At 34.3% G+C, this 27647-nt stretch overlaps 1 protein-coding gene across 1 annotated transcript in view; it reads left to right on the top strand.

Annotated features, from left to right (window-relative positions):
- The window catches only part of TMEM170B (transmembrane protein 170B), a 28106-nt gene extending 3261 nt beyond the window's left edge, over positions 1-24845 (top strand). The window contains exons 2-3 of the mRNA XM_007539254.3: positions 16765-16935; positions 20301-24845. Of these exons, the coding sequence (XP_007539316.2) occupies positions 16765-16935; positions 20301-20431 (302 nt within the window). The 3' untranslated portion in view covers positions 20432-24845. The remainder of the gene's footprint in view (positions 1-16764; positions 16936-20300) is intronic.
- The last annotated feature ends 2802 nt before the right edge of the window (positions 24846-27647 follow it).

Here is a 27647-nt window from a genome sequence, read left to right as displayed (position 1 = left end):
TAAAGAATGAGGTGTTTAAATAATTGAGGTATTTAAATAATTGAGAATGTCCTGCCTTTAAAGCACATTGAGTACTTATTGACTGTCTTTTTTTGGTACTAGTTACTTTGTTCCCATGTATTTTATTTAATATCAGTAGTCTTCAGATTACATTTTAACCTTTTAGACACTGAAGAGTAATTTGCTTACTTAAACATGATAACTAGAAAGTGAAAAGTTGCTACCCTTTTTCAAATTATGATAACATTAATTCAGGCATTTTTTAAATCATAGTAGACTTGGAAATTGATCAGTCATAGAAAGAGCATAGTATAAAACCACTGATTTGGGTGTGAAGGGTATGCAGAAATCCGGTTAATGAACAAATAAAACAGGAATTTGCTTTCTCATTTTTCCTCCATAAAAACTGACAGCTCTGATTTGTTCTTTTTATATCTTATCCCATGGGTGAAGCAGGAAAATTTTTATATAAACCTTTACTACCCTAGAAACCAACCTGTAGGAAATAGTCTGTGTTTATTACTGTAGTAGAAGTACATTTTTTGTTTTTTTTAGGTAAAGATGAGAATTAGAATTTAGAATTTGATTATTAACATTTTATATCTACAGGTTATGGAGATTCACTCCTTCTTTTTGGAATATTCAAAGACTACATTATTGAAGTGAAATAGCTGGGATCAAACAGTTATTTAATGACAATGTCAGGAAATGCAGTGTCAGGTGGATTAAGATCTTATAGGTAGATCTAATAGATGATAAATCTTAAGATATAAAAGTAGTTAGATATATATTTGTCATAATGATTCCATGAATGTCACCAGTTTTTGCCCAGCCAGCAAATTAAAACACTGAAAACATTAAGATGTTATATAAACATTTTAAGTTGTCACTGCTTATACAAAAATTTAATTGCTTCTTCAGTTTACTAAAGAAGAGAGAAGGGCTTCATTTCTCAAAAATTTTTATTTATTTTCTCTTAATGTTCAAACACTTCCCCACATGAATCTAAAATTAGAATCAGCATTTATACACTGAATTTTGTTGGTAACAACTTTTAAAAACAGTATCTACAATTAATTGTATTCTCTTGCTTTACTTTTATTCTCAACAGTATTGATTCCCAGCTTTGTGCTCTGACCCAAATTCGGTTGCTGGGGTTTAGAGAAGAATTTTTTTACTTAGAAAAAGATAGGACCCCTAGCTCCCTGGATCCACAGAGAGCTGAGCTGGTGCTGGGAAAAGGGTGATTGGTTTCTGGGATAAAAGGCAAAGGCTGACTACAGGCTCATGTCGTCTCCAGTCTCAATAGAATATGGGAACAAGTGCTGTCCTCTTTTTATTGATAGTAAGCATTGAAATAATGGAAATTTGGGCTAGAATGAAGAGTACATACCTCTGTGTCTAATATATACATATATATGTGTGTGTTGTGTGTTACATGTTAAAATGTTATATATATATTAGTATGCTTATCTTTAGGATTGCATATACTATTATAGTCCTCTTTTAGACTTTACAGTTGCAAAAAAATCATATTGATTGTCAGCAAAGAAAAATATGGGTGGCTTTGTATTTATTGTTAAGTATTTGAAGTTGTTTACACCTCATACTGGTTGGTCAACACCTTCCTTTTAGCTAGACTGCTTTTACTCTCTGTCACCTTATATTCTTGTTTTCTGGTAGAATAAGTTCCTTTCCCTAAATGCTCTACTGTGAAAATGAGTTTGTATAGAAAAAAGATTTTTCAATTCTTCTATATTTTTGTTTACTTAGTTACTTAGTTCTAAAGAGAATGTGCTACTTTTCAGTATCTCTTCCAGACCCCTCAATTTTTTTTTTTCTGAAAATATTTGCTACATCTCTTATTCTCTTATGGTATGTAACCTGTCAATAAGTGTAGTATGATTTATACTTTATGGGACTTTCACATTTTACTCTTACACCTTAAGGTTTATCATATTTTTTGCCAGTATATTTTATTAAAAATGAAAGAACTCTAGTTTTTCAGAAGTTGAAAAACTTTTCTTTTCCTGGTTCTCATCTCATTATCAGGCTTTTCTTTTCTTTTCCTAGTTCTCATCTCATTATCGTTTAGCCATGTATCCCTATCACGTGGCCAAATCAAGTTCAAGGTATAGATGACATTTCTCCCTAAACCTAAAGCAATTTCTGAACAAGTCTTCATACTTTTAAGTAGTAAACTATAAGAATATAATTTTTATTAATCTTTGTGATTGGAAGTAACACCCAAGATAGTAGAATAATTTATAAATAGTCAAAAGTAACCAGGGATATCTTTCCTGTAGAAAGGAAGCATAAACAGAAGAGGAAGGGAGTGGAAAGAACTGGAACCCGGGAAGGAAACTGGAACTAAGAATGGTTGTTTGTAAGAGGAGAACTCAGAGAGGATAGCATGCTAAATTTACCCTTAGTACTGTGCAAAGTGTTTTACATACATCTCAGTCCCTTCTATTGAAGTCTCCCCACAAATATTTTACTTGTGGCTAACAGTGGTTTACATAATTGTCAAATTACTTGCTATAGTTCTACACCAGACCCACCACCAAAATTCTGTGCTCCCACTCTCCCAACAGTAACCACTATAGTTCTCACAAAGTCTTAGAGACAGTTTTCTTCCGTGTTTTTTTTCAAATTCATGTACCTTTCTGTTTTATTAAATGTGTGTGATCTTATCCTTTATATGATGGGATTATATATATTTACTGAGTTTAAAGTTAAAAATTGATCATAAATAGCTATGGCAACGCATTTAAGGAGTTCTCATTAGATTAGTAAATTCTAATAACTTTAGCCAAGCAGACTAAACCTTGAAAGAAACAGAGACTTTTCAATGATCGTTATGCTTGGAAGTTAGGAAGAAACAGATTTTAACTTTGATCTACTTGCTTCTGTTTTTACACTGTATATCTTAGAATATAATCAAGGAGCATGTTATGCATTTACTGTACTAGGATTTGAAAAATGATAATTTTGTAGGCTACTATGTCAGTTAATATTAGTTTATTAACATAATGATTACTAATCTTCATTTGATATTTAAATACTTGAATATAAATAAGTTTTCTAATTTTGTTTGCAATCATGGCCTAATTCTTTTTTGAATTTTATGGTAGTGATTCAATAGTGATTTACTAGATTATAGAATTAATAACAGTAAACTGGGAAATGTTATGAATGTACAAAAATATTGTATTTATTGTCAAATGTAAAACATTAATTCCTCAATAAAGAAATTAAGAAAAAAGAATAATAACAGTAGTTCTACATTACACCCACCACCAAAATTCTGTGTCCACTTAAAAAAATTTTTTTTTAATTATCTTTATTTATTGGATAGAGACAGTAAGATATTGAGAGGGTAGGGGGAGGTAGGGAGAGAGACAGAGATACTTGCAGCTCTGCTTTACCACTTGCAAAGCTTTCTCCCTGCAGGTGGGGACCAGGGCCTCAAACCTGGGTCCTTGCACATTGTAACACATGTGTGCTCAACCAGGTGCCCCACCACCTGGCCAATGTGTTTCTGCTTTTTCAAGGATAACCACCATAGGTCTTCCAGGACCTTGGGGATGGGTTAGCTAACTTCCTTTTTTTTTTTTTGTATGTTCATTGTGTTTCAATTCTCTGTATTTCACACATGAGTGAAACCAGCCAGTACTTCCTTAAAGTATAATCACCTCCAGTTATATCCATTTTGTTTTGAAGGACACAATAACATCACTTTTAATTGCCAGCAGGACTCCATTGAGCATATGCCCTGTACGTAACCTTTCTCCAGTCACTTGTCAATGGACAGTTAGGTTGCTTCCATATTTTGGTGATTGTGAACAATTAAACTGTACACATGGTGCTTATGACCCCTTCAGACTAATGTTTTCATGATTTTTAGATTAATGCCTAAGAGTGGCATTGCTGGATCATAAAAGTATTTCCGTTTTTACTTCTTTTAAGAATTTTCCATACTGGTTTCCATAATGACTTCAACAGTGCCTTCCCACCTGTTTGTCCACATCGTTGCCAACACTTCCCATTTCCTGTTGTGTTGATGTAGCTCATTTTTGCTGGTTTAAGGTAGAGTCTCAATATGGTTTTGATTTGTATTTCACTAATGATGAGTGAAACGGAGCATTTTCTCTGTAGACTGTGTGTATCTGATTAGAAAACTGTCTATTCATATCTTTAATCCTGGCATAATTATTACAATATCATTTTCATGTTCAGGATTTTAGTATTAAGGATATATGATAATTTACTCTTTTGGGGGCCAGGTGGTGGTGCACCTGGTTGAGTGCACATGTTACAGTGTGCAAGGACCTAGGTTCGAGCCCCCAGTCCCCACCTGCAGGGGAAAAGCTTTGCAAGTGGTGAAGCAATGTTGCAGGTGTCTCTCTGTCTCTCACTCTCTCTTATCCCTCCTTTCCCTCTCGATTTCTGACTGTCTCTATCCAATAAATAAATAATAAAAAAATAAAAAAAAAGAAATTATACTTTAGTGATCAGCAACATTTACCATTTATTGTGCTGGGTATGAACCTAGTAAGATTGCATGTACCCTTTTATCCCCATAGTAATCTCTTATATAGGGATGATTATTAACTACATTTTTGAAAGTGAAGTAACAGGCACAGACACACTGTCCTGTCCCTGTTCAAAAAAAGTATATAAATCAGGAATTGAAAAATTTCTGAATAACTTAGCAAACATTTGAGTAGCTACAGTGGACATGCTATTGCCAGAGATATGAAGACTTCCAAGAAACTTAAGTTTTCGTGAGAATTTTAAGTATATTTGTATTTGTTATTTATGCCGAGTAACAGCTCCAAATTTAGCAGCTTAAAGCATTTTTTTTTAATGCAATGCCAAGATACCAACTTAGATCCTGTATATATGCATGATACTGTTGAGTGTCCTTTTGGAGCCAATACTTTTTTTTCTTGTATTTTTATTTAGAGAGAGGTGAAGAGAAACAGAGAAGAGAGGTACTGTAGCAATGCTTCACTGTCAGTAGCACTCCAGTGTAGTGCTGGAACTAGAACCCAACGCTTCACTTATGGTAAGATACATGCTCTGCAGTGTGAGCTATCTGCTAGGACCTAAAGCACTTTTTTTTTTTAATGATTTTTTTTTTCAGTAGTCAGGAGTCTGGAATTGATATAGCTCATTCTGATGCAGTGTCTGTTACCAGTGAAGTTATCAGTCAGAAATGCCATCTCTGGTGCAGGTTTTGTTGTTGTTGTTGTTTTGTGAACAGGTTGATCTTAAGTTTTATATAAGTATATAAATTAATATAGAATATTTCAGTATAGGTATGGACATTGATATTTAAAGGTATAATTTATTTTCAAGACAATGTTATAAACCCGATTTTCAAAGTATCTCTCAACAGTGTTAGAATTAAAATAAAAAAAAATTGATAGTGGTTCACAAGATCACAAAATTAAATGGGTATAGGTGCCAGGCTGTGGTGTACCCAGTTGAGCACACAAGTTACCATGCACAAGGACCTGGATTCTAGCCTCTGCTCCCCACCTGCAGGGGGGATGCTTCTCAAGCAGTGAAGCAGATCTGCAGGTGTCTTTCTCTTTCCTCTCTGGCTCCCCCCTCCTCTCTCAATTTCTCTGCCCTATCTAATAAAATTGAAAGAAAAAAATGGAAAAATGGTCAGGAGTGGGGTGGATTTGTAGTGCAGGCATAGAGCCCCAGAAATAACCCTGGTGAAAAAATAACAACAACAACAACAACAATAATAATGAGAAATAAAGGGAATACAGTTCCACATTGTGCCCACTACCAAGATTCTAGGCTTCGCTCCCCCAACATAGTTCCCACAGTATCTAAGAGACTATGGAAAGTTTGGCAACAATATTTTTTTTGTATGTTTATATATTCCAATTCTTCTAGAGTCCACATATGAGTGAAACCATCTGGTAGCTGCCTTTCACCTATTTACTTCACTGAACATTATCACGTCATGTGCCATCTTTTTTTTTTATTAGAATTTATCTTTTTCAAACATAGTTGTTTTAATTTGCTTTATGAGAGAAAGAGAAGCCAGAGTGCCACTCCAGTGTATGTAGTGTCAGAGATCAAACAAGGGGGCCTTAGTCATGCAAATTCTGTGCTATAACCTATACTGTACTCTCTTACTCATTCCGATCCTTGGTCAGTTAGATTTATATCCTTTCACAGTATCTTTATGAGGAGGACGGACATAGCGCACTGGGTTAAATGCACATGGCGTGAAGGGCAAGGACCGCTGTAAGGACCCAGGTTTGAGCCCCCGGTTCCCCACCTGCAGGGTGGTCGCTCTACAAGTGGTAAAGTAGGTCTATGGGTGTCTTATCTTTCTCTCCCCCTCTGTCTTCCCTTCCTCGCTCGATTTTTCTCTGTCCTGTGCAGCAGAAACAACAGCAATGGCAACCATAACAACAACAAAATGGCCTCCAGGAGCAGTGGATTCGTAGTGTAGGCATTGAGCCCCAGCGATAACCCTGTAGGCAGAAAGAAAAAATTATGAACTATTATAAAGGAACCAGGTGGTGGTACACCTGGTTAAGCGCACATATTACAGTGCACAAGGATCTGGGGTCAAGCCTCTGGTCTCCTCCACCTGCAGGAGGAAAACTTCACAAGTGCTGAAGCAGCTGGTGTTTCTCTCACTCTTTCCCTATCTCCTCCTCCCCTCTCAATTTCTGTCTCTATTCAATAAAAATAAAATGATTAAAATTTTAAAATAATGATCACATTAAATGTATTTAAAAAATTCTGCAGTGTTCTGTTGGAATATATCTGAATACATGAGATAATGAAACACTGTACATGCTTATGTACATGCTTACATAATAGGAGTTATTGGAATTTTCCTACTAGGATAATTGTATTACATAACTATATGCAAGTGTAGAGTCTAAAGAAGTAAAAAAAAAAAATCTGATTTTCTGAGTAAACTAACTTTTGTTTGTGAATGTCACTGCCTACCTTTTGTACTTCAAAAACAAACAACATATGTCCCATGCCTCAGTTTCCTCCAATGTAATGCAGTCTAATGTCAACAGTTTTCAAAGTGGTACTACAAAGATAAAGGACATCTAGACATTGTTTTTTTTTTTTACATCTAGACATTTTAATGAGTTAAGAAAAAGATATTACTACACACAAAGTGAAATGTTTGCATATAAATTTGTTTAATCAAGAAAAAATTAGAGGAATTTCTTTAAACTTTAATATACTAATTTGTAGAGTGAGGTTTAGTAGCCAAGAAATTGTTCTTGGGCCACCTTTTAGTAGCTTTTAGAATTAGGTCTTATTAAAACTTGATTTAAGAAACTCTAAATTCAATATCTGGAGATTTCCCCCCCCTTTTTTTTTTTTATCTCAGTGCAACATAACTGCTTCCTCAGGACTGCCATCAGTAATATCTAAAGTGTGACTGCTCAGAGTTTGTGTATTGCTTGCTTCCTGGCTATGCATTTATTTTTTGATCTGCTGTTTTTACTGTTTTCACTTAGATTTAATTCTAAGTTTGTTATATTGGGACTTATATATTATAAGTCATGCTCGTTGATGGAAAAGTTCATTTTTCAGTGTTCAGGATTAATATCCTTTGGGGATATTTATCATGAGATTAAAAAACATGAATTCCTGAGAAGATGTTTTAGTCAAACAAATGTTACTTTTTTGTATGATGTATACTTTACGATGCTTGAGGGCATATGAGTATATCAACTCAAACTATTTTAGATTTGCTTTTTATAAATTAATAATGTATTAAGATTTGACTTTTAATCTTTATATTTTTATATCGGAGTGATCAGTTGTAAAAAGAACAAATCTGAGTGTCATCTTTCTAGAGATAGTGTAGGGCTTAGATATATAGTAGGGTTGGGTTTTCTTTTAAACTAAGTTTACTATCCTTAATCTGACTCATTAAAGTTGATAATATTCTGATAGTTTTAAATTAAAAAAATCTGTTTTTCTAGAAATTTTCATTTGCTTTTTAATAAGTACTGTAATTTAGAGTTTGAAATTATATAATTAGCTAGTAAGAGGCTAATTTAGTTTAAGTGGGTAATAAATACTACTGCCATGGGCTTAAAGAAAGGCAGATATTAAAGCTTCTCTTGACAGTTTCACAACTAGATTTAAAAAACAGTGTTTTAAAGAAAAAAATACAGGATGATTAGAATCTCTGTGGTTTATTGCAGCAGAACCAAAGGGGATTAGTGAGAGGGCATTGAGTGGGCTTTGGGAGGACCCAGGGTGTAACAAGGAAGGAAGACTTGTTACACCCTTGTGGGTCTGGTACACAGACAAGACACAGGACATAATGAAAAATATATATATAGGACTCTTGTGGCAACACCTGTCTTGTAAAACATTATTCCTTTGTATACAGTGATTTTTAAATATAAGTACATGTCACATTAAAACACACAGACAGTAAGAATAATTAAAGTGATCTAGTATATTCTTTAAAAAAGACTAGCATGTTTGCTCTCTTAAGCAGAGTAGATAATTCTTAAATATCTATAATAACTTTAGCTTCTGTATTAAATATGATGTGAATGGACAGGCATTTATTTTTAACTGATTAAAATAGAGTGATTCAAAATAAGATTAAAAAGTTATATTTTTCTTAATTTTAACTTTAATTGTTTATTTCTTTTAGAATTAAGTATCCCTCTAGGTTTTACTCTTGCATGAAGAGCTGCCTTAAATATGTTTTATAACACAGCTTGACTAAATCATTAATTCTCCCAGCTTGCTACTTTTGGAAGTGGGGGGTGTTTTCATTTTACCATCAATTTGAAATAAATTTCTCCTGACAACAGGTATCTTTTACTTCTCTGTAGGTGTGTGTCTTTTTATCTATGACTGCTACCAATATGCTCCCTTTAGTTTTCAGTCATTTCATTAGGCTGTATCCACATGTATGACTGGTGTATTTTTTGCTTCACTGTTGCTTTTTTGTTCTCTTAGGAAGTCTTTATCTTGCTTAGACTTCTCTGAGAGTCTTAAGTTTTTTATATTGTTAGCTCATTATTTTTAGAAAAAAATTCAGTCACTATCTCCTCATATAGTTTTCTTCATTCTTGTTCTTTCTGGAATTCTAATTACCATTTGAAATTAAACCACTTAAAATTATTTCATAACTCTTTGTTAGTTTATTTATTGCCAGAACACTTTAATTCTGGTTTAGAGCGGAAGAGTGGAGATTGAATGTGGGGCTTTGAAGTCTCAGTTATGAAAGTCTTTTTTGCATAGTCATTATATTATCATCCCAGTCCTTCCCCCTTTTTCCACTTTCTTGTATCTCCTTTTTTTTTTTTTCCTCCTCTCTATTTCAGTTTGAAATTAATTTCTTCTGATCTATATTCAACTTCACTGATTCTTTGCTTAACTATTCAGTCTACTGAGTAAACTCACTAGTGGAGTTCTTCATCAGTAGCATGGTTTTTACTGTTGCAGTATTTTAATATGAATATTTTGAAGTTTGTATCTTTGCTGTAATTCTTCATCTGCCCATGTATGTCCTCTCCTTTTCCAGGAGCCTTTATTAAGATCTGGTTCTATTAGTTGTTTTTCCTGTTTTTGATTGTTTGTCTCATAGTTAAAAGTGTATTTCCCCTCCTTTCCTTGGTTTTATTTTACTGATCTGGGACCTCATCCAGTTGTACTGCGCTGGGCTGTATTTTTTATTCAGACAGAGGGAGTGACACCACAGCGCCATAGCTTCCCGTAGTGTCACAGAACCTTCCATGTAGTGTTGGGATTCAAACCTGGGTCACACACATGGCAAGACATGTGCCTTACTCTGAAGTTCTTTTTTGTATGTAGGATTTTGCATATATAACAGAGGAGGTTGAGATACTTAACTGTTAATGCTAGTAGTGTGAAGCCTTGATTTAATGAACTTAGCAGTTAGATGAGTTTGAGTTACATTGTTGTTGTTTTGTATTGTTACATGTTCTTCAGTGTGCCATGGGCTTCATAGTCTTTAAAAGTTGCTAGTGTTCTTTATACTTATAAGGGACACTTTATACATACTTGATAAGTACCGCTTTGTCAAGTTATTAGCCAACTGTATATGCCTATGCTATAGAGTGGTTATTTCTCCACATGCTTGTCTCCTTCCACTACCAGATTTATGTTACTTGCTACTTGGTATTAGGGTCATAGTAGAGGCAACAAGAGGATTTCTCTGCTTTCCTGTTCCAGTCTTAATCTTGGGAAAGCTCTATAAACTAAAGGGTTTCACAAACATTTTTGCCTTTATGAATACCATACTGTTCCCTATATCTGTCATTGATCTTGGGCAGGTGTCCCCTATGTTTTCCTCTGCAGAGATGAATTCTCTTTGAAGGATAGTATTCTGAGTTCTGGATGGTTTCTAACTCTTCCCTGGTGGTAATGATTTTTAAAGAAATTCTCTATATATTTTTCTCTCTGTCTGTCTGTCTGTCTGTCTCTTTTCTCTCTCACACAGCTGGATCTGTAATGGTTCTTTCTATAATTGTAGTGGATCTTCTATCACCTGAGGGTCACAGTATTTCCTGCCTTCCCCAATGACGTAAGGCTTTTGCTTTGAGTCAGAGTTCCTGAAAGCAGGCAAAGTTAACTTGTTAGTAGCCATTGAGCCTCTCTTAGAATCTATAAAGCTGTATGCAGCAAACAGTGGTATCTTGCCTGGATTCTGCCTAGGACCCCAGTACCCTGGGAATAGCTATAGAGACCCATAGAAAAGGGCTGCAAATTAAGGTGTGCTTGCTTTGTGTTAGTTACTGAAAGTTGAACTATTAATTTACATTTTGCCTTTAACAGTCTGTTAAAATGTTAACTTTTGTTCTTACCCATATTGTATGTTTCCCACTTCTTGCTCCTGTGCTTTATCACAGGTAAAACAATTTGTATGTCCCTTGGACAGGCTTTTTCCTCTTTGGAATTCAGGTTACTTTGTTGATCAACAACTTAATTTTAGTGAGGGCCTAAGGCAAACCTAGGATGTTGTATTTTTATCTTTTCTCATTGTTAAGGTGAGGATGACATTCTTTGCAGTTATTTCATACTCCAAATTATGGTGAAAATTTAAATTCAATCACAGAACTGCCTGAGTAATCATAGATCTAAATTTTGACAAATTAAAGCATGCATTTAATTGAAGATGCTACAAAGTTGAGATTATCTGCTTAAGAAAACATTATTCACAGGAATTGGTAGAGCACACACTTTACCTTGTTCAAAGACTTGGGTTCAACTCAGACACTACATGGGAGCACCAATGGGGGTGAGTGGGCAGGTGAGCTGCACCAATAATGAATTAGTGCTGTGGTATCTCTTTTCTCTCTCTGAAATAAGAATGAAAAATCTTCCAGTGCTGGAGATCTTTTGTCTGTTGCTTCTTGTTGCATGCTTGCTTGCATGGCTTTTTTTTTTTTTCCCTGTTTCATTTCCCCTGTTAAGAGCCTTTTCTATGTGCCGTAACTCATGTTTTTACTTTATTTTAGTTCTCACTATCTGATGTAAGTGTGTTTGGTAGAGGTCATGAATTACAAAACAAAAGACCTTATAAGGATTAGTTTTAATTTGAATACTGACACAGAATCCAGCCTCCCTCTCAGTCTTGAAAGTACAAAGGTGACCGTGAGGTTAGACGTGCTGTTTCATATAATGCCAGAAGACTTGTGCATGCATAACATTTAGAACATTGCCCTGCATGTCAGACATTAACTGCCTTTATACATGTACCCTAACATTATCCACTTAGATGAATGTGTTCTGACATTTACTTTCTTGGTGTATGAACTTTTGAAAATATATTTTGTTGTTCCTCATGTCCCTTTGTTGTAATGCATACTTTGGTTAATATTGTGATGAGTTCTGGTTGTGGCCACATTTGGTGTAGTCCTATCTTGGTATGCAACTGGCCATCCCCTGTGGATGCCTCACTCATCAGTAGATTTTTTTTTTTTTAGTCATTTAATAATGATTGATAAGATTGTAGCATAAGAGAAGTACAAATCCATACAGTTCCCACCACTCACCCCTCCATTGGAAGGTTCCCTATTCTTTATCCTTCTGGGAGCATGGACCAAAATTCTGTGTGGGTGCAGAAGGTGGAAGGTCTGGCTGGCTTCTGTAATTGCTTCTCCACTGAACATGGACATGGAGCTCATAACTAGACATCTGTGAGATATGACCCACCAATGTGCCTACAGACCTTTACCTACTGGACCAGTGAATAACAAGAGACTTAAGTTAGCCTGCACAGATACAGTGGAAAGGAAGAGACTGAAGAAAACATTGAAACCTGGGACCCCTGGCACTTGTGGCATAACTCTTTTCTAGGGACTTGTCTACTTCTTCTTGAAAGTGTCCTGAACTATCTTTTATTTACTTACTTTCTTAATAAAGAATGCCCCAAAATCTTGATAATTTTTTTTGTATTGGACCTGTTGAGGGAGTTCATTTTCAGAATACTTACCATGCAATGCAGACAAGAGCCTAACTAGCTTTGAGGGGAGGGGCCTTGGGACCCCCAGCAGTCCAGCAATAGTTCACTTTTGTCCTCTTAGTAGTAGTCTGTTATTCTACAAAGTTTCTTGGCTATATCTTACCCTACTCTTAGGATCCCACATTTGTCTTCACTTGATCTAAACCTGGTATATTTTCCTCAGACTGTCAATAGTGACTAAAACCTTGGACAGATTTCTTTCTGCAGAAAAAAATTTAGAGGCTCCTTGTACTGGCAGGGTTTATTGATCTACCAGATAATTCAAAATAACTGTAATAAGATGCCCAAATTAACTGTAGATATTCTCAGAATTCAGACTTTTTCTATGATAAGCTATGATTTTTTTAATTTAATAATAATCAACATGACTACTGTAAGGTAAGAGGGGTACAGCTCTACACAGTTCCCACCACCAGAGTTCCGTATCCTATCCCCTCCATTGGAAGTGTTCCTATTTTTTTTTTTTTTTGTGGAGATAATAAATTTTTTTCCTTTTTTTTTTTTTTTTTGCCTTCAGGCTTATTGCTGGGGTTCAGTGCCTGCACCATGAACCCACTGCTCTTGGAGGCTATTTTTTTTCCTTTTTCTTCCCTTTGTTTTTTTTTGTTGTGATGGTGGTTATTATTGTTGTTATTGATGTTGCTATTGGATAGGACAGTGAAATGGAGAGAGGAGGGGAAGACAGAGGGGGAGAGAAAGAGACACCGGCAGACCTGCTACACCGCCTATGAAGTGACTCCCTGCAGGTGGGGAGCCAGGGGCTCGAACTGGGATACTTAGGTGGTCCTTGCCGCTTGGCGCCATGTGCGCTTAACCTGCTGCACTACCATCCAACTCCCGTGGAGATATAAAATTTTAAAATCTATTTATAAAATAAAAAATATCAAATATACTATAGGATAAAAGGGATACAATTCCACACAATTCCCACCACTAAATTCCGTATCCCATCCCCTCCCTTGAACGCTTTTCTATTCTCTTATCTCTCTGGGAGTATGGACTCAGGATCATTATGGGGAGCAGAAGGTGGAAGGTCTGGCTTCTGTAATTGCTTCTCTGCTGGACATGGGCATTGGCAAGTTGATCCATACTCCCAGCCTGTTTATGTCTTTCCTTAGTGGGGCAGGGCTCTGGGGAGGTGGGGTTGCAGGGTACATTGGTGAGGTCGTCTGCCCTGGGAAGTCAGGTTGGCATCATGGTAGCATCTGCAACTTGGTAGATGAAAAAGTATTAAGATATAAAGAAGAAAAATTGTTTAATAATCAGGAGCCTAAAGGCAAGATTATAACAGCTGAGATTTGGGGTCTCCATTTTTTAATGGAGAAGTATAAAACTAAATTTGAATTTGAGTATTAGTTTTGAATCAGTCTGCTTATGAACTATCCTACCACTGTTCCTTTGAAGATCAAAGAAGATTCTTGTTTATAAGATTCTCGTTGTATAATTTTGAATATCTTGTACCTTTATAAGATTCTAAACTTACATTTTATTACAAGATCAACAAAAGTGCTTCTGGGGATGTAGACCTAATAAACTCTCAGAAGTAGTCTAGGGATACAGTGCAAATTGAATTCATTTACTAAGAAACCTTTTCTTATCTAGGAATATCCTGAATATAATGCCCCTTTCCATTTTTATTTCCTTATATTCTTTATTTGTTAGGCTCATTTTGGTCATTAATAAATTTTAAAATTCATTTGAAAAACAAATTTTACCTAATAAGAATCTCTTGGAAAACAAGAAAAACGGTAAAATCTGAATACTGGCATTGATCTAAATCAGTTTATTCGGGTTTCACTAGTATTATCTGTATACTTGTCCTACTTTGTATGAGTGTGTTCAATATAATTTTATTAACTTTATCTCAAAACAAAGATCCTTATAGAGTTATGCATTTATAACTACACCCTCCTCCTTTGAAGGAGATTTTGTTTTGTTTTTAAATGCTTAATCATTTTTTTGGTATTGAATTAAAATAATTATTTAAGACTTTATCCATCCATCCATCCATCCATCCATCCATCCATTTTTTTCCTTTTTTTCTTTTACCAGAGCACTTCTCAGCTTTGACTTTTGGTGGTGCTGAGGATTGAACCTGGGACTTGGAGTCTCAGGCATGAAAGTTATTTGTATAACCATTGTACTATTTCCCCAGATCATTCACATACATTTTAAATTTTAGCAAATTTGTACAACACAGTATGTAAAATATGATTTACTGTCTTAACCATTTCAAGTGTAAAGTTTAATATAGTTAAGTACATTTCACATTATTATACAATAGATATCACATCTTTTGTATCTTGAATAAATAAAATTATAAAACATTAAGCAACAGCTTCTCATTTCCCTTTTCCCCAAGACCCTAGCAACCACAATTTTATTCTTTGTATCTATGAATTAACTACTCTAGGTACCTTGGATAAGCGGGATCCGTGTCTGTGTGTGTGTGTGTGTGTGTGTGTGTTTTTAATGACTGGTCTATTTTAGCTTAGTGTCCTTGGGATTCACTAATGTTGTAGCATATGTTAGAATTTTCTTCCATTCTAAAGCTAATATTGCATTGTATATGTATGCAACTTGTGTTTTTTCATTTATCCATCTGTGAACATTTGAATTTCTTCTACTTTTTGACTACTGTGAATAATGCTACAAACATATGCAGTAATGTACAAATATCTCTTAATGATTCTATACATTTTAATATATCCCCAAAAGGGAATGGCTGGATTATATGGTAATTTCATTTTTAGGTTTTTGAACCGCCACACCATTTTCCATAGAAGATTTGTAATTTTACCTTACTGTGAACAACTGTACTTTAATATCTTGATAAATACATTTTAATCTGTCCACTTTTGTTTTATTTCATTGACATTTTTGTAATTTTTATTAGTAGTAACTTAGTATTCATTTACAGAACTGAAAGATTTAAAAGTTATAATTTCGTGTGTGTGTGTGTGTGTGTGTGTGTGTGTGTGTAAATCACTATATATACTACCAGAGTCCTATGCTTAATCTCCACTCCACTATCACCATTATATAGCTCTCAGGTCTCACAAAGTCTTAAGAGATAGCATAACTATTTTTTTTTTGTTCTGACTCATTTTTTTGATTATCAACATTCCATATATGAATGAAACCATCTGAGTATTGTTTACCAATTAATTTATTTTAGTTAGCACACCCACCCCTAGTTTCATCCATTTTACCACTGGCTTTACTTTTACAGTTGATAGAGTGAATACATACTAGTACAAATAGCAGATGAGATATTTTATATTGTGGGACTTCTCCATACCAAGAATGATTCTCAAGGTGATTATTCTAAACATTTTATAGTCAACTCTCAGATATTAGCAGTAGAAACCATACCTTATCTAGCTTAAATAAAAAGAAATTGAATCTACGTCTAATAGATGTGGCAGAGCCAGGCATCACTGGAATAAGGACATTGGCTACCTGTTGTCTATGATATTATATTTGTGTGTGTTTTGTGGGTTTTATCATTTGGCAGTAAAATGACTATCCAAAAATTCTGAGCCTTACAACTTCAGCCTTCCCAAGGCTGAAGTTTTCATTTGTTCCCAGCTCCGAATTCCCAGGAGGATTATTTGCCTTCCCAAGCATGGTTAGGGAGATGAAATCAAGGCATGTATTTAGAGCACTATCTGTGAGAGCTATATGGTTTGTCTGGGAGACTGCAAATTACCAGAAAGAAAGAAATTTGAAAGAACACAAAAGGTTTATCATCGGCACCTTGTAATTTATGATGAATAGTAGCTGAGGACACGCTGAAGGAAGAATAATGGGCTTAAAAAGTTGTAGGTAAGGACAATTCAAATGATCTGAGGCAAACACTTTTCAGAATCGAGCTTAGTGTAGAAAAGTATTTCAAACAGAAAATTGTAATTTATTTTTAAGGATTTTGAAAAACATTTGGGATTATTAATCAAATTTATAAATTGTAGCTGTATGATAGAGAAATGTAAAGGAACCTAGAATGTGGCCTAATCTCTGAAGACCATGAGAGAAATACAGTTTATGTCTGTTTATTAGTGGTTTTGATAATCATTGACATGTATTTAATGCAACTACTTGTTAGATACTCTGTGAAGCCCCTTTGTGTCAGTTATCTCAGCCTTACCCCAAACCAGGGGTGGTCACGACTTGTTGAACTAAATTTTCGGAGAAGATTTTCATCAGAATTATTAACACTTTGGTTTTCCTTTCAGAGATGTGGTACTGGATCTTTCTCTGGGCTCTCTTCTCCTCTCTGTTTGTCCATGGTGCTGCAGGAGTGTTGATGTTTGTGATGCTACAGAGGCATAGGCAGGGAAGAGTAATCTCTGTCATTGCTGTCAGCATCGGATTTCTGGCTTCTGTAACTGGAGCAATGATAACTAGTAAGTTGATTGATTGTATTTTATTTAAGGATATAATTTTATATGCACTTATGATTTGGGTAACTTTATTTTTATTATAAATGTAACTACTTTTACATATAGAATCTATTATATGGGGCTGAATGGTGGTGCACCTGGTTACCATGCAACAGGACCCAGGTTCAAGCTCCCAGTTTAAAAGAAAAGAAAGAAGGGAATCAGGAATTGAATAGAGAAGGGAATTAAGCGCAGGCGGCGCAAAGTTCAAGGACCCGCAGAAGGATCCCGGTTCAAGCCCCCAGCTCCCCACCTGCATGGAAATCCCTTCACAGGCGGTGAAGCAGGTCTGAAGGTGTCTATCTTTCTCTCCCCCTCTCTGTCTTCCCCTCCTCTCTCCATTTCTCTGTCCTATCCAACAACAATGACATCAATAACAACAACAATAATAACTACAACAATAAAATAATAAGGGCAATAAAAGGGGATAAATATTTAAAAAAGAAAGATTATATATATTTATAGATATATATAATCTGTATATATATTTGGAACTGCTTAAATAATTTAATTTCAGTATCAGAATTCGATCATCTTACAGATTACAGCATCAAACTAATATAAATATAAGTGGTTGATAAAGTAATTAGAAAGGGAATAAAAATCAAGTTAAGGAGGGAGTGGGATGCAATTGAGGAGAGTCCAGGGGGAGCTTCAAAGGAAATAGTAATATCCTTTACTTTAATTATTTTTTTCCCTTGACATGATGACTGCACTGTGCCTCACATGCTGACACAATTCCACAACTCCTGGTACACTATGATTTTCTTTTGCTTTTTTGGATAGAGACTGAGAGACAGAGGAGAGACACCACAGTATCTTTCACTTCTTGTGAAATTCCTCTTTTGATGGTTCTCAAGTGATAGCCAGGGAGTTGACCCTGGGTCCTGGCACATGACCAGGTGTGTACTCTACCAGGTGAGCTAACTCCTGGCCCCCAGTCATGTTTTTTCTTTAAGTTGGATGATGGACACTTTGTTTTTTCTTTAAGTTGGATGATGGACACTTTGTTATTATTATTATTTTTTAATTTCTTTATTGGGGAATTAATACTTTACATTCGACAGTAAATACAATAGTTTCTACATGCATAAAATTTCCCAGTTTTCCATATAACAATACAACTAGGGATTTGTTATTTTTATAGCTACATTATTCTTTTTCTAACTAGTGATTTAACAGTAGAGTATAAAATTAGAAGAGAATTGTACACCACAGCCAGCTGTGCCCCTATTAAATGGGTTAGTTTGTAGCTTTGTTTTTCTTCAGAACAACAGGACTTTTCAAAATAAAACCAATTTACTACCTTGCCAGAACAATTAAATACCAAGTAAAGGAATCAACTTACTTGGAAAAGACTACAATGAAATAGAAATGCTTTCAGTTTTCAGTTTTCTCTTTAAAAAATGCTTCCTTTAACGTGGCGTAAAGCGCAAGGACCAGCATAAGGATCCCGGTTCAAGCCCCCGGCTCCCCACCTGCAGGGGAGTCGCTTCACAAGTGGTGAAGCAGGTCTGCAGGTGTCTGTCTTTCTCTCCCCCTCTCTGTCTTCCCTCCATCTCTCCATTTCTATCTGTCCTATCCAACAATGACTACCACAATAAAATAATAAGGGTAACAAAAGGGAATAAATAAATAAATATTAAAATATTTTTAAAAATTGCTTCCTTTAATTACCTCATGACTTTGTCTTTGAGGGTGTTTTCTGTGACTATTCACCTCCAGTTAAATTCTAAGGTCTTCTGGGAGATACCCCAAATGTTGATTTCTTAGTATTCCACTTTCAGCCAGAAGTTGTTTTTTTTTAAAGTAATTTCCTTTTTTCTTCTTTACTTTTTTTATTGAGGTTGTTAGTGTTTTACAGTGCAGTCATTGCCACATGAGTGTAATTTCAGTTCTGCAGCTTCAAAAGGATGTTAGATAAGTGTGGGCTGGGCATCAGCACACGTGGTAGAGCACATATTCTACAGTGCTCTGGGACCCTGGTTCAGCCCCTGCCCCACCTGCAGGAAGGAAAGAAACTTTACAAGTGGTGAACTAGTATTTACTTATCTATTGAATAGAGATAGAGAAAAAAAAAAACAGAGATGGAAGGGAGAAATAGACACCTATAGCACTGTTTCACTGCTTGTGAAGCTCCCCTCACCACCCACACATACATACACACACCCCTTAGGAATCAGGAGCTTGAAACCAGGTCCTTGCACATGGTAATGTGTGCTCAACTGAGTGAGAGTACCTGGCCTCCCATAAAAAAAAAAATTCAGGATGTAAAATTTGAAGATATGACCAATCATGCTAGTTAAGTTTATTATTTGATTCAGAAAATCTTGGTACCACTGGGAAGATAAGCCAAATTTACTCAGACTATTCTGGATTGAAATTCTTACTTTTATTCTTATGTAATATCCATGGTCAGTTAAATCTTATGTAATATTCATGGTCATTTATGTAAGATTCATGTTCAGTGCCTCTTTGTGAATATATTCTGGGTTTATTTGTTTTTTAATCTTAAATTAGGTTATAATGTTTATGGGCTTGTAAAGTTCCAGCAAGTAGCATAGTATATAGCAAATATATTATACATTTTAATTTCCTTCTTAAAATATATGTATATGGATACCCTTGGCTTAGATTAATAATTTGCTTTTCTTGCTATATCTCTTAGAAAGAAGCATAATACTTTTTATTTGTAAGATTTTGAGTCAACTTTATCTTTATGAATAGACTTTCCTTTTAACTCTATTTAGTATCTTTGAATAATTTCTTTCCTAATTTATTTTTGTTTGGTCATGTTAGGAGCTAAATATGTAGATTTTTTTAATTTGCTGAAAAATTTAATACCATCTCAAATTTGTATCATGCTATAATTTACATTTTTTCTCCATAATTATTTCAAAATATACTTTTCAAAACCAGTCATTTGGCTATATTGTTAACTATACCTTATTCATAAGGTGAAATTTGAGTCAGCTGGTTTCTGAAACTCCTGGCATTCTCTTTTCAGAAATTTGCACTAAGATGTTTTGTAATGTCAGATTTAGCTGCTTCCTCTTCTTCTTCTTCTTCTTCTTCTTCTGCTTCTGCTTCTGCTTCTTTTTTTTTACTGTTGGGTTGTCAAGTGTGAAATCTTGAGCTTGATCTCTGGCAGTATGTATGCCAGAGTGATGTTCTGTTTATCTTTGCCTCTCAACAAATACATGAATCTTATAAAAGAAATAGAATGTTCATTGCTTATTGTGTTTTGGTACAATAGCACGTGGCTTTAAGTTACTATATGGTATGTTATAAAATTAACGACTATGTTATTTTTCTCTCTTCTTACCTAGGTGCAGCAGTAGCAGGCATTTATAGAGTAGCAGGGAAGAACATGGCCCCTTTGGAAGCTCTGGTATGGGGAGTTGGACAGACTGTACTGACATTAATCATCTCCTTTTCAAGGATCCTTGCGACACTTTGAGGCTTTTGTAGAATGTCTTACTTCACATAAGGAAACAGATGTGCAGATTCTCTGAAAATGGCATTGTTAACAAGTGGGGATGAAATTGTACCAGACTGTACAAGGTCAAATATGACCTTGAGCTGTGCGGAAAGATTGTCCTCTGGTGTTCAAGTGATTGCACTACTGCACTGCACCTTACGTGCCTCCGTCCCAGGCAAGGCGCATTACACTATGTGAAGCTACAAGAAAAAGCACCTTGTTTAGCTGCCAATCAGGTTAACATTGGTGTTGAATCGTTGTCCTTAACAGTATTGTGTTAAGTTACAGGGACATTCTGAGGAATTGATATATGTGCCAAACTCTTTTTTTAACATTGATCATGTGACAATTTGCAAGTACAGATGTTAGATGAGTGCTGTGAACATATTTGACATGAATTCAGGTACAGTAGTGAGATTTATGTTTTGTAATGCTAAGTCCTGTATGAGTGCCGAATATCGAATTATTTAATATGAGATAATTTATTTGACTTTTAATATTGACCGTTTATGGGATTTAGGGCTTTAATATGTTAAGCATTATCACTTAATTTATGCAGAAAATTATACTTAATGGAAAGCTGGCTGAACTCTGTTAAGGACTCAAAGTAGATCTGTAGACTCATCCTTTTCACTCACTCAAATAACACTTCTTAGCTTCCCTCACAAGTATTTTAAGAATTCAAAAACTTTATGGTCACACACATTGACTATAGTTTGTACATCATAAAAACATAATTTGAAAATCTCTCATAAGTTTTCTAGGAAAAGATGTCTGAAATGTTAAATTCTTTGATTCTTCTAAGAAAGTTTTTGCCCTGAATCTCTCAGATAAAAACACCTTTTAAACTAGTGTCTCAGTGGGATTATACCACTTTGTTGGATATCTTTATTTTTGACAAAATAAACAATATTTCATTCTGGAGTATTAAGTATATCTAAAGTATGGCCTAAATTAGGCTGGGAAAACAAAAAGTCTCATGTAGATATGTACCAAGTAAGATATAGGAAGAGTAGTAAGCTACATGGGTTTAGGTATGTGACTACATAGTTTTGTTAAGTAAAAACTGGGAAATTTGGTAAGTAATTTTTAAATTTGGCAATTAAACTGAGATATCAGTATACTTATGAACATATATTTGAGTGATTTATTCCAGTTATTTAGTTCTTGGTTTATGCTATTATGTAAGTTTACTAGATTTTATAATGACATTTCATAGAATTGAAAAAGTAATATAAAAATTTAGGAGGTTTTGGCAGTAATTGTTTTTAAGAATGCAGGAAGTAAAGGGAGCTATGGTTGAAATTGTCTGCTGAAACACCTGATATAATTATATATATGGTAACTTAAAGGGAGAGACACTGTAGAGAATATAAAAGGGCAATTCAAAAAATAATTTGTATATAAAACCTTGTTATTCTATATCTTGGTTTGCTAAAAGTTAAGTTTATAGTAAGCCCTACTCAAATTTCAGACTGTTGTTACACCTATTATTATTATTTTTTTCTCCACTAAAAAGCAAACTATGGCAACAGCTTACCAGTGAATCACAGAGAAAATATTTACTGGTATGAAAGTCACCTTGAGGATTTAGTAATATAGTGGCTTGAAAGTTTGCTTAAAAATAGTAACTATGCATCTTTAGAGAACTTGGAAGTAGATCTTAAAATAGGCCTTTTTCACTATGTGCAAGCCCGGTTATTTTCATGTTGTTTTTAATATTCCTGATGTTTTTCCAAATTAAATGTATACATCATTTTTCCAAGTCAATTTGGTGAATACTTCTTTTTGATTAGATTTGAATTACATTTTCCCTTTATTTTTTACTATTTAATCAATTCTAATTGTTCATGTTCTTTGAGAGTAATTGCCATTAACGTATTGAAACTGATTTTAGACTTACAAAATGAAAAATTATTTTACCCTGTAGTTAATTTTATGATTTAAAAAAGTTGTCATGGTAGGGAAATAGAGAGCACTTGGTTCAGAATAAGAAACTAACTAGAAAATAATTTATGAATGTGTGGACCAAAGAGATTTGAAATTCTGATTTCACTCTAGAGTAAAAGTATAATCGAATAGTTAATAGTTTGCATAGTGCCCTGCAGTTATCTCATTATCAAATTATTTTGCATTATGAAATATGTGTGTTTGTGTTTGTGCATATATACGTATTGTATGTCTTTTTAACACTTGGGGGGATATTTGGGTTCCTTGCTGTTTTTAGTTATTTATATTGGGATTTTGTGCAGCTTTCACTTTTTTGATATTTTGAAATAGCTGAATAGTGTGAGTTGATGCTGAGATTTTTAAAGTCAATTGGTTTTCCTATAGAGACATGAATTCAATGATATGTATGTACACATGTATATCATTATTCACATACAAATATATAAAGCTGCTATATATAAATGCTGTCTAACTGGAAGGCTTTTGTTCGGGGAACACTTTCATACTTGAGTGAAGGGTTTGATGTATTTGTTTGATTAATCTTTTAAATCATCTTGAGGATGTTTGAGATTTTTGAATTTTGAGAAATTGTACTTTGGCTTATATGCTGGAGACCCTTGTTTATGATACGACAAAAGCCTATGTTGATGTGTTTTGGTTATACCTTGAAATTTCTAATGTGAATTGACATTAAGTTTTTTTTTTTTTTTTGTGATAAATGCAGGAAGAGAGGGAGGTAGCTTCTATAGTTTATACTGCCTTATTACAAAAAAAAGTACCTTGGGAAAATATAGCCGATAGTGAAATCAGTATCCAAAAGAAGATAATTATTATTTAACATATTGATGAAAAATGTTCATAGATTAGAGTTAGTCTGGGGCCCTCATCTAAGCTAAAGATGCTTAAAACCTTAAATGAGTAGTGTACAAACTAATCTGCCCGGTGGGATTCCACTGATTGTGCAGAATAAGAAAAGCCATCGGCAGTGTTGTTTCAATGAGTGTGGCTTATTCTATCTTTAGATCTTACCAGTCACTGTTACAGTTTAGGTAATGTCTTTTTCTGTTATTTGCAGTGCACATTTCCATAGTCCCTCTGTGAGTTGGTTGGTTTGTACATTTTATTGAAAAACAAAGAAACTACCCTGAATCTGAATATCATGCATTTGTTATTTAAGGAATAGGTAATTTAAAATCAAAGGATATTATTGAAGTCATGAAAACATGTTGCACTATTGCTAGTGCTGTGTCCCTCCACTTGTTTGCCTTTTTAAAAAATTTTTATTAACTTAAGAGATACTGTTATTTTAAATGTACATCCATTTTGTAATTCAAGATGTAGCACGAAGCTGAAGTACTTTTTGAAATGTCTTCAGACTATTACTGCTGTTACACTTTTTTTTTTTTAAGCCTCAGAGTTTTCCACAGAAACTCTTCAAAGAGTCATTATTTGTTTTTAAGGTATGAGAATTGCAGAAAGTTACTGAAGAAATTCTAGTAGACCTAGATTGCAGAGAATGCTGGCAGTACTTTTTGCATTGCTGGGTTTTTAATAATTAGACAAGAATCTCAGTAATTAAAATTGATTTAGTAATCAAATGGTCTCAAGTATCTTTAACTTCAGTTATTTTTATAATATCTTAGGAGGGCACGCTTCAGGAGGAAAATTACATTTGATTGAGGATGACGATTTCTTATTAAATACTTGGTAAGATTTTGTAGAGGAGAGTTTAAAGAGGAAAAGTGTTGGAGGGGTAACCTATAAGGACAAAAGAACACAGTTTGCCCTCTTTAGTTAAAATTTGAAGCTACCTTTTATGAACATCTACTGCATGTTTACAAAATACTGTTTACTTATATGTGAGACTTAATTGCTAAGCATTTTGAAATTATATTAGAATTTGTATATGTGTGAGGCTTGAGATTTGTTCAGTGTAGCCAGTGCTTTCGAAGAGTTTGCTAAGTTATCTACAAACGCATCTGTTTGAGGGAAGTAATACTTATTAAATACAGTATTTTCAGTGAATGTGTAATGCAGCAACTAATTAAATTAAGTGAGAAATGCCCAAATTTCTAAATTAACTCAACTATGGACTATAATCTTTTCATCCTGTGAGTCTAGGGGACTCGTTTGCATATTCTTTACATTTATTGCACATATGTCAAATTAAATGTCAACCCTTTATTTGAAGAGCTTTACACTTTCTTAAAAATCTCCATTCCATGCAGATGTCATATGCTATAGTTTAAACATTTGTATAGTTTGCTGATAGAAATGCTGATGTAGACAAGAATGTTCTTAACTCCATATGGTTACGATTCTACATACTTTTACTGGAAAATAAATACTGTAGTCAAGTCAGGAGAGCATGAAGTCATAGGTATCTTTAGGTTATGTACTGCACCCATGTATTTCTCTCTTCAATGGAAATATAAATATACTCTCTTGGAAACCACTGAATCAAAAATGGGTAGAAAGAGGAACTGTAGTTGATAGTCACCATAATTTTAGCACTTTTTCTCCTAAAAAAAAATGCCAGTTTTTTCTCCCAAATTATCACATTTTTAAGAGTCCTAAAAAATAATAATAATATTGACAGGACAACTGAAGACAAAAAAAAAAAAGCTATCCTTTTGAGGGAAGGGGTGGATGTGGGGACAGGACGGTTAGAGCTGGGACCTTGCACATGTGCAGTTTCTCTACTCTCAGGCCAGCATTTCCATTCAGGGTGATGGAGGCAAGAGAGCACAGCATGGGAGCATCTCCAGTGTTATGGCACTACCCATGTGGTGCCAGGGTTTGAAGCTGGGCCACGCATATAGCAAAGTATGTGCCTTGCCTGGTGAGCTATCTCTGCCCCATCCCTTTTAAAAAAATACTTTTACATCATCATTAAAATATCTTTGGGGAGAAACATTTTATGATTTTCCTCATAGGAAATAAAGGAGATACTAGTTTGAACAGCACAAAATGATTTAATTTCAGTAGTTAATGAGTTATTCTAATTTGAGACACTTTCTTAGTATTTATATCAGCTACATTTACAATAGAGGAATTTCTTAAACTTTGGGCTATCTTCTCAACATACACAGAAGGTTGAAGGAGTAGAGGGAGAAATGGGTCTGCGCGTTTAGATTAATCTGAAATTTCACAGTATTTCTCATTTTCCTCCTGTAACTTGGTAAAATGATTTTACCATAAAGTATTGACCCCTGATTCTTATTTTCTAGAGGATGAGAATCAGCTTAACCTTAGAGCTAACCCACTGAAGTGTCTATTTAAATAGCAAAAATATGGTTTATCTGATATTTTAATACCTACCAAGGTATAAAAAGTCTCACTTTAAAATTGTATCAACTCTCAGGCCACTGAGGAATCGTTTGGTAAGCCACAGTAGAGTTTTTAAAAGCTAAATGATGCCTTAGTGCCTTGAAAGTTAAGATACTTTTGCAAAGTGAATCTAAAAAGATTCTGAGTTGGTGAGTCAGAGTTTTGGAATGGTATAATTGGTTGAACTTTGGTTTTAAGAAAATTCAGTTGTTTTACCACTGACTATGATAGATGACAGCAAATTTCAGTTTTCATGATACATTTTCATATTTGTCTCATTTTTCTTTTCCAAGGAGGTTTTAAATAGGCTATAGTCAAGACATTTAAATGTGAGGTTTTAAATTCTAGATTTTTGTAAACCAGAGAGCCTAATGTGAACAGTGTTATTTTGTATTGTAGTATAAGGGCCGATACTTTATGTAACCTTTAGAAATATGTTTACCATCAGGGATTTATTTTTACTATAGAGATACTTAATGTACTGTGAAGCTTAGAGACAGAGTAAGTATTGGAGGGGTAATGCACAAAAAAACAAAGGCATATATACCCAACATTATGTGAACACATGTGTTCCCCCTTCTGTTAAGATTATAAACTACACTGTATGAGTATGTGTACTGCATGTTTACATATTACAGTTTAATTCTGAAGGATTATTTAAAGACATTATGTTTATGTATAATATCTAACAAGCTGTAAATATTGTATACTATTGATTTTTAATTTTATATAAGCAATTTTTTATTTCCTAATTCATGTACAAATCTCATTGTGTATATAGCATAATTTTCTGGAGAACACAGATTTTTGCAGTGAATTTTAATTATTTTAACTGTGATAAGCATCAGGTTAGTGTTAGAAATGTTGATGTTTTACATTATTTTTCATTATTTTTTTCAATGGGCAGCAATAAACATATGTAAGTTATTTTGATTATAGAAGTTGGTCTGCAGCAAGATTCCAATTCATTGCTTTAAAGAAAAGATGCACAATTAATACTAAGCTCTGTCTAATTACAGGACCATTTCTAAGGTCTGTATGTCTCTCCTCTTTGTAACATACAGGGTTGATTCTTTATGGATATACACAAAACAACTGTTAAAAGTGAATCCAGCACTTAAATGTCATTACACAGAATTTATTAGATTAAAATTTGTATTATACAGTATTTTAATAAGGTTTCTGTATTCAATTTCATGCACTTATATATAAATAAACCTGTCTTTAAAACCTTTATGGAGTGTCTGCTTTTTTATGACTTTTTTTTGGCTCATTCTTTCTAGATTCAAATATTTTCTCTTAACTGTTTTTCAGACTTTTTCCAGTTTTGCATTTGAATTTTGGAGTTAGTGCTAAGAAGATACTCAAGAACACTAAGAGGTGTAATTTTGTCTAGGATGAGCCCTATACCATGTAAACCTCTACTTCTAAAAGTTACTGTTAAAAAAAAAATGCTATCACTTTGACCTTTTACTGGTATGTTTATAAAAATACCATATATATTCTTTGAAAATATTTTTATTAATTATTTGATAATTGCTTAGAAAATAGTGAGGTTATGGAGGTATAGTTTCACACATACTGTCATCAAAGTTCTGTGCCCCAGTAATTATCATCATTCTCAACAAAGTCTGAGAATATGTTCACATGTATCCATTAATTAGCACAAAATATATACCTGAAAGCAAAAATACACAGTACTCTAGTGAGTATCAAGTTCATAATGAAATAGTGTCCACTTAGACTTAGATACCCTCCTCACCTACTTCCTATTACAGTTCTCTGACTCACTCCAAAGCTAACCTTATCAAAGCAAGGACTGCAAAAACTGAATAAGGGCAAGAGACTGGCATACTTTAATGATGACTCTTTAGTCACTATCAGGCCATTCCACCAGCTGGGGCCCTAATCCGGG

This window comes from Erinaceus europaeus, chromosome 4 (assembly GCF_950295315.1).
Source record: "Erinaceus europaeus chromosome 4, mEriEur2.1, whole genome shotgun sequence".
In the NCBI taxonomy this organism is placed as follows: Eukaryota; Metazoa; Chordata; class Mammalia; order Eulipotyphla; family Erinaceidae; genus Erinaceus; species Erinaceus europaeus.
Note: the sequence above shows the minus strand (reverse complement) of the source record. Positions and strands in the feature narration are given on the sequence as shown.